General features: G+C 50.6%; 1 protein-coding gene across 1 annotated transcript; it reads left to right on the top strand.

Annotated features, from left to right (window-relative positions):
* Positions 1-227: 227 nt before the first annotated feature.
* Positions 228-1,130, top strand: LOC139433261 (uncharacterized). Its single transcript, XM_071202191.1, has 2 exons — positions 228-302; positions 389-1,130. Exons 1-2 carry the CDS (start codon positions 240-242, stop codon positions 1,079-1,081), a joined length of 756 nt encoding a protein of 251 aa, XP_071058292.1. The 5' UTR covers positions 228-239; the 3' UTR covers positions 1,082-1,130.
* The last annotated feature ends 7,397 nt before the right edge of the window (positions 1,131-8,527 follow it).

Raw genomic sequence — 8,527 nt, forward strand, 5'->3', positions numbered from 1 at the left:
TGAAGTCCCTGAAGAGAAAAGTACTTATCCACCAGATGCAAGTGAAGCGTGACAAGATGGAAGGTCTGCCGAGCCACAACGACCTAATGACATGCTTGACTTCGACCACCACTCGCATCCCTCAGCTCCTGGATGTGATGGCCAGCAATCCGACTACCGCGACCCGGACACTGCTCTATGGGTATATGACTCTTCATTGGAGCTGCATTTATGGCCACCGTCCGGGGGTCTACTCCAACATGACCAACGCCGAGGTCCGAAAGGCGGATACAACTGGCACTGCCTTCGGCTACCTGGTTCATGTGAGTGCTATTAATCAATGTATTTATTCTGGCAGTTATATGCATGATTGACATTGTATTGACACTCTCTATCTCTGTCATAACAGGTAAGTAACCACAAGACGGCCAACGCGTTCGGGGAGGCGCAGCTGTACCTCACCGTAGAAGAATTTGGATGGATGAAGAGGTGGCTGGAAATTAAGGGTACGCTGACCTGCACCCAGAGCCGTTACTTTCTGTACACAGAGGGGAAGAACCCGTTCAGGAAGCTTGCCTACTCCCTGAGGTTGGCATGGGCTGATGTGGGGCTCCGCAGTCCCATTAACTTCACCGACCTCCGCACAGTCCACGCCGATAATGCGAAGAGGTTTCAAGACAAAGGCAACCGCCAAAGAGTGAGTGATTTCATGTGTCACAACACTGCAACTGCGGACAAATTTTACGCGAATAATCCTTCTTTGAAGGAGGCTGCGGACATTCGGTTGCTCTTCACACAGTCACTTCAAGCAGCGGCGGCGGCATCGACAGCAGCAGCGGGAAATGAAGACACTTTTGCGGGTATTGACATCGACAGTGACAACTCTGGAGAGGAGCACAGCCCGGCTCCCTACCAAGACTCCCTACCAAGACATGTCCCGAAGAGGGACCAGTCACTGGCCGAACACAACCCCTCAGACATGGGTGAAGAGAGGGTGCCATACTCTGCCCCAACTTCACCCACTGTTGCCAGTGATCAACTTGTAAATATGCAGTGTGTTGTTGTAATCAGTCCCCTTGTAAATACGTTATATCCTGTTTGAATTTATTTATTACTGTCAATATTACTGTAAATAAAGTTTGTTAAAATTACTAAGTGTTCTGTTTTTAATCCCACTATGGGTTTTCTTCTTTTAAGATCCCCAGGGGCACGATATTCTGGTTCTGGTGGTAGCATGTAGGTGTTTAGTCCGAGTGAGGAGTGCTCAAGTGTGGGATGATTTGTAAGGTAGAAGAGGGTAAAAAAAGTTAAAGTGTGAACCTCCAGCAGGGCAGGTGGTGCTGTGAAGAAGGCCGACTATGGGTGCCGATGGGCGGACGGCAAAGCACCGCAAAGTAGACCCCCTTTAAGTGTAGCCAGGGGCACGAGCAAAATCCTCCATGGAGGTTGGGTGCTGCTGCTGTGAAGAAGGCCGACTATGGGTGCCGATGGGCGGACGGCAAAGCACCGCAAAGTAGACCCCCTTTAAGTGTAGCCAGGGGCACGAGCAAAATCCTCCATGGAGGTTGGGTGCTGCTGCTGTGAGGAAGGCCGACTATGGGTGCTGATGGGCGGACGGTAAAGCACCGCAAAGTAGACCCCCTTTAAGTGTAGCCAGGGGCACGAGCAAAATCCTCCATGGAGGTTGGGTGCTGCTGCTGTGAGGAAGGCCGACTATGGGTGCTGATGGGCGGACGGTAAAGCACCGCAAAGTATACCCCCTTTAAGTGTAGCCAGGGGCACGAGAAACATCCTCCATGGAGGTTGGGTGCTGCTGCTGTGAGGAAGGCCGACTATGGGTGCTGATGGGCGGACGGTAAAGCACCGCAAAGTATACCCCCTTTAAGTGTAGCCAGGGGCACGAGAAACATCCTCCATGGAGGTTGGGTGCTGCTGCTGTGAGGAAGGCCGACTATGGGTGCTGATGGGCGGACGGTAAAGCACCGCAAAGTATACCCCCTTTAAGTGTAGCCAGGGGCACGAGAAACATCCTCCATGGAGGTTGGGTGCTGCTGCTGTGAGGAAGGCCGACTATGGGTGCTGATGGGCGGACGGTAAAGCACCGCAAAGTATACCCCCTTTAAGTGTAGCCAGGGGCACGAGAAACATCCTCCATGGAGGTTGGGTGCTGCTGCTGTGAGGAAGGCCGACTATGGGTGCTGATGGGCGGACGGTAAAGCACCGCAAAGTATACCCCCTTTAAGTGTAGCCAGGGGCACGAGAAACATCCTCCATGGAGGTTGGATGCTGCTGCTGTGAGGAAGGCCGACTATGGGTGCTGATGGGCGGACGGTAAAGCACCGCAAAGTATACCCCCTTTAAGTGTAGCCAGGGGCACGAGAAACATCCTCCATGGAGGTTGGGTGCTGCTGCTGTGAGGAAGGCCGACTATGGGTGCTGATGGGCGGACGGTAAAGCACCGCAAAGTATACCCCCTTTAAGTGTAGCCAGGGGCACGAGAAACATCCTCCATGGAGGTTGGGTGCTGCTGCTGTGAGGAAGGCCGACTATGGGTGCTGATGGGCGGACGGTAAAGCACCGCAAAGTATACCCCCTTTAAGTGTAGCCAGGGGCACGAGAAACATCCTCCATGGAGGTTGGGTGCTGCTGCTGTGAGGAAGGCCGACTATGGGTGCTGATGGGCGGACGGTAAAGCACCGCAAAGTAGACCCCCCTTTAAGATTCCCAGGGGCACGAGATTCTTGAGGGTGTGATCATCTTGGTTTAGTCCGTGGGGGAGTGCTTAAGTTCGGGGGCCCGGGGACCCAAGGTGCTCGAGGTTCTGGAGGTACATGGGAGGGATCCTGGAGCTCCTTAGTCCGTGTTTTGGGGGTCTTGGAGCGGCCACAGAGAGGTGCTTTTCCCCGGGGTATGTCATGGAAGTCTGAAATAACCTGTTTGCTCATGTCAGGGAGAGATGCTGGGGCTGCTGCGTCCGTGTTTTGGGGGTCTTGGAGCGGCCCCGAAGAGGTGGCTTTGTCGGTGTACGTAATGTAAGTGTGAACTAGCCTGTTTTCTCAAGGCAGGGAGGGATCCTGGAGCTCCTTAGTCCGTGTTTTGGGGGTCTTGGAGCGGCCACAGAGAGGTGCTTTTCCCCGGGGTATGTCATGGAAGTCTGAAATAACCTGTTTGCTCATGTCAGGGAGAGATGCTGGGGCTGCTGCGTCCGTGTTTTGGGGGTCTTGGAGCGGCCCCGAAGAGGTGGCTTTGTCGGTGTACCTAATGGGTAAGAAAGCCAGTCTACACAGGTCGTGAAATGTGATTGAAATGTACAGAGTGCTGTACATTTCAATCACTTTGAATGGGAGTGGTGATGTGTGGATGAAATGGCCATATCTCCCTTAAATTCACATCAAACTCACCCATCTTTCACACACTAATTCATGGGTAACAGAGCCATGTGCACCATGCATTTAAAGTAATGTTAGCCAGCTTTCAGACACTAATTCGTGGGGAAGAAAGTCACCCTGGTCGGGTCGGGAAATGTGATTGAAATGTACAGAGTGCTGTACATTTCAATCACTTTGAATGGGAGTCGTGAGGTGTGGATGAAATGGCCATATCTCCCTTAAATTCACAGCAAATTTACCCATCTTTCACACACTATTTCATGGGTAATAAAGCCATGTGCACACTGTATTTAAAGGGCTGCAGGAACACTTTACCCGCCTTTTAAACACCTTTTCCTGGGTAAACAATCCATGTATTTCCGCCTGCTTTCCATCAGCACCCGCCAGTCATCTCCCTGTTTGAAAGGGCCATATCTCCCTTAAATTCACAGCAAATTTACCCATCTTTCACACACTATTTCATGGGTAATAAAGCCATGTGCACACTGTATTTAAAGGGCTGCAGGAACACTTTACCCGCCTTTTAAACACCTTTTCCTGGGTAAACAATCCATGTATTTCCGCCTGCTTTCCATCAGCACCCGCCAGTCATTTCAAACGGTTTCAAATCGTTTTTTCACTTTTAAAAAGAGCTTTCTGCCCTGTAAATGATTTCTAATCATTATTACCGTCATGGAGGAGCTGCAGGGACACTTTACCCGCCTTTTAAACACCTTTTCCTGGGTAAACAATCCATGTATTTCCGCCTGCTTTCCATCAGCACCCGCCAGTCATTTCAAACGGTTTCAAATCGTTTTTTCACTTTTAAAAAGAGCTTTCTGCCCTGTAAATGATTTCTAATCATTATTACCGTCATGGAGGAGCTGCAGGGACACTTTACCCGCCTTTTAAACACCTTTTCTTGGGTAAACAATCCATTTATTTCCGCCTGCTTTCCATCAGCACCCGCCAGTCATTTCAAACGGTTTCAAATCGTTTTTTCACTTTTAAAAAGAGCTTTCTGCCCTGGCAATTATATCTAATCATTATTACCGTCATGGAGGAGCTGCAGGAACACTTTACCCGCCTTCTAAACACTTATTCCTGGCTAAAACAATCAATGTATTTCCGCCAGGGTCACAGCCTGCTGCTGCTGCTGCTGCTGCTGCTGCTGCGGCGGCTGCTGCTGCTGCTCTCCCTCCCTAAATTCACATCAAAGTCACCCAGCTTTCACACACTATTTCATGGGTAATAAAGCCATGTGCACACTGTATTTAAAGTAATGTTAGCCAGCTTTCAGACACTAATTCCTGGGGAAGAAAGTCACCCTGGACGGGTCATCAAATGTGATTGAAATGGACAGATTCCTGTACATTTCAATCACTTTTAATGGGAGTCGTGAGGTGTGGATGAAATGGCCATATCTTCCTTAAATTCACATCAAAGTCACCCAGCTTTCACACACTATTTCATGGGTAATAAAGCCATGTGCACACTGTATTTAAAGTAATGTTAGCCAGCTTTCAGACACTAATTCCTGGGGAAGAAAGTCACCCTGGACGGGTCATCAAATGTGATTGAAATGGACAGATTCCTGTACATTTCAATCACTTTTAATGGGAGTCGTGAGGTGTGGATGAAATGGCCATATCTTCCTTAAATTCACATCAAAGTCACCCAGCTTTCACACACTATTTCATGGGTAATAAAGCCATGTGCACACTGTATTTAAAGTAATGTTAGCCAGCTTTCAGACACTAATTCCTGGGGAAGAAAGTCACCCTGGACGGGTCATCAAATGTGATTGAAATGGACAGATTCCTGTACATTTCAATCACTTTTAATGGGAGTCGGTGTGGATGGCCTGTTGAATCCGATTTTGAGCACTCTTTTCCCCGCATAAACTAGTTTAAATCACCGTTAAACACTTATTCTGTTGATGTCTATATAACCGACTTCCCGCTATGCATTAAGTCGGTTATATGGACCCTGTACACTAGGCATACCGCGGCCGGTAGTAAATGTCCAACCATTGTACCCTCTGGTCCCTAGGGTATGTGAGGAACATGCATGGGGCTCAGAGCCTCGTATTTTTAAAATCTTTTTTTCCTTCTAATTTGTTATTCTTTTCAAAATAACACACTGTTATTTACTCACCAATAACATACAATTATCCTTGCTTTTATTTATTGGTTTAATTCCATAATCTCGGTCTTTTTTGGTGTTCGTCAGGAACTGAATATAAAAATAACCGGAAACAGACGTGGGCATTTCGAGCGATTACCCAAGATTCTCAGCTACGCTGATTGGATGTTTTAGCCGCAATGCATGCTGGGATTTGGTGTTTATATTATATGAAATCCGGAAAACATTTGAAAAGACTAAAATAATACTTAATTCCGAGTGCTCTTGCTTTTCTCTTTGAAAGTCATCACATAACGGCATTGTAATACACGGTTCGGCTGCATTAAATATTACAGATCTGCCGTAGTTCTTTATTTATAGCGCCCTGATGATGAGACCTATGGAAAAACTGAAGAAATGCCGCCGAAACTGAATACTTGACGTGGATCATAAATATATCAACAATTAAAAAACTTCTCAATTTCTCTTCACACAATACGTCTCCTTGCAGTATCAACACTAATTCGGCTGACTTTTACATTTGATGTAATTCATAGATAGGTTATATTTACACCATAACGGTGCACAGCTGATAAAAAAGGACTGTAGTTTTTAAAGATATTACTGATTTGAATTGGATTGCATTTTGAATGTAAGAATGTAAATACTGATTCTGAAATAGTATAGCAATATGCTGTAAAATTATGTGAAAGCATGAATAAACCGATAGTTACGGCTGTAACTACGGGTCTATGAGTCCCGGATGACCGCCAGAGGCGGTGCTTTAGCACTGGATATGTCCATCGCGCGCGCATGCGCAGCTCGAGTACCAATAACAACAAAGTCACCTGTGACCCACGTGACACCGGCTATATCAGCCGGTATTGTCAGAGGATCTGTTCCCCGAATCTTCTCGCGAGCACACAAGAATTCTGAGTGACAGGGAACTCTGGCGGTCATCCGGGACTCATAGAACCGTAGTTACAGCCGTAACTATCGTTCTATTTCGTCCCTACTGACCGCCAGAGGCGGTGCTTTAGCACTGGATGACCTATACCAACAATGTCATGAAGAATCCAAGCCCTTGCTCACCACTGGAAGCAGCGGAGCTCGGCAAAAGGACCACGCCCAAAGAATGGGGAGTGGCGACATTGACCTGATGACAACTGGAGAATGTGCCAGAAGACGCCCACGACGCCGCGGCGCAGATGGTCTCCAGGGGCACCCCTCTCAGGGCAGCCCAATATGTTGAGATGCTCCTTGTAGAGTGGCATCTCAGCCTGGTGGCAGGGGGCGACCACTGGCCCCGTAAGCCTGTGAGATGGTATCGACAACCCAGTGGGGAAGCCACTGGTTAGAGGGCCTAACCTCCTTTAGTGCCGCCAGGGCAAACTCAAGAGTTGCTCCTCCTGCCGTATACAGGCAGTAGCCTTGATATACGCCCTTTGGGCACCCCCCGGGCACAGCAACTTCGATGTGCCGTACTCCTGAATGTCAAAGCGTGCCAGCTGGGCAGGCTGATTGAAGTGAGTTTGTGGAAGGACCCCGGGCGGGAATGCCACATTTGCCCAAAGGGCAACGCATGAGAGTCCCACCTCGGGCATGTATTGTTTATGGAGAGGACATGCAACTCCCCGACTCACTTCCCTGAGGCTATGGCAAGCAGAAATGCTGCCTTTGTGGGCAGCCACCTAAGCCCCACCTGGGCCAGGGGCTCGAAGGGAGGAGGTGATAGGGCATCCGGCAGCAAGGGCAGGTCCCAAGCCGGAGCCCTCGGGGTGCAAGGGGGACGCTGCCGTAAAGCCCCTCTCATAAAGAGGGACACCGACCTGTGGCACCCCGCCGTGGCGCCGTCGACCCGAACATGTCGGGCAGAATCGCAGCCACATAAATTCAGAGTGGAGTGAGAACGTCCACTATCTAGAAGGGACTGTTGTCTAAGCAACAATGTACATGCTGTCCCCAAGGAACACGCACATTCTTGCCCCCCAGTTGGGGTAGAAAGTGCATGAGTGCAAGCTGCACGGCCCGAAGCTCTAGCACGTTGACCCGGCGCGCACTCTGCTGGGCAGACCACTGACCCTGAACGGTCCTGCCCTGCCGCACTGCACCCCACCCTGAGAGACATGCACCTATGGTGATGGTCTCCTGGCGGGATGGGATGGCGCCCATGGGCACGCCTACCAGAGATAGGCCCTGCCCCTCCAGCGTGACGGAGAGTGGAGCAATGCTGCGACACCCTGACTTCACTGTGCCTGTGCCACTTGGCGTCCAAGTGAAGGCTGTTCAGCCACATCTGCATGGGGCACAACGACAGCGGGCCTAAGGGCCCAGCGGCCGAGGCAGCTGCCAGTCTGCCCAAGGGCCGGAGGAACTGAATATAAGGCACCCTCTTGCCCGGCCCACGTGGAAGTAGGCATCCCTCGGTTGGGAACCACTCCACCTGTGCGTATGCAGTAGTCAGCATATAGAATGGCAGCACCTTCAGGAATCTGTTGATTCCTCTGAGGTCCAAGATCGGGCGAAATCCGCCGACTTTCTTGCTCACGAGAAAGTATGCCGAGTAGAACCCCCTGGCTAAGCAGAGGGTCTTACTGGGTTGATTGCGTCCTTGGACAAAAGGACGGACAACTCTTGGCCCAGAGGTAGGGCCCCTGCAGGATCGCTGACGACTGTCAATTAGACCCAGCCGAAGGCTAGGGGCCGGAGCTGCGGTCCGTACCCCTGGGTTAAGGTGAAAACCACCCAAGGGACGGAAGTACAGACTGCCCAGAAACTGAGCTGCTGCTGGGAAAGCAGCCGCCGACCACCCCCGGGATTTCAGATCCCAGCCCCCCGGACCCTGGAGCCTCTTGGGGGGTTCCGGTCAGGCTCTGGGGCACGAGGCCGCCCAGGCTGAAGGGCCAAGAGGCCAAGAGGCGACTTCATCATGCCCCTATCGGCAGCTAGCCGATCCACTTTAGAGGACAGCCTATTTCTAGTCCTTCTATTGGGGGGAGCACACAAAGCCATCGCTCCCTCAAGTCGCCGGGAACGGCCGAATTGATCTGGAGGAG

Source organism: Pseudochaenichthys georgianus, unplaced genomic scaffold, assembly GCF_902827115.2.
Source record: "Pseudochaenichthys georgianus unplaced genomic scaffold, fPseGeo1.2 scaffold_1595_arrow_ctg1, whole genome shotgun sequence".
Taxonomy (NCBI): Eukaryota; Metazoa; Chordata; class Actinopteri; order Perciformes; family Channichthyidae; genus Pseudochaenichthys; species Pseudochaenichthys georgianus.

Bases quoted from the DNA above. Each gene is read 5' to 3' on its own strand.
- LOC139433261 (XM_071202191.1), top strand. From the start codon at position 240: ATGACCAACGCCGAGGTCCGAAAGGCGGATACAACTGGCACTGCCTTC. The intron at 303-388 runs GTGAGTGCTATT...CTGTCATAACAG, and splicing joins CCTTCGGCTACCTGGTTCAT to GTAAGTAACCACAAGACGGC.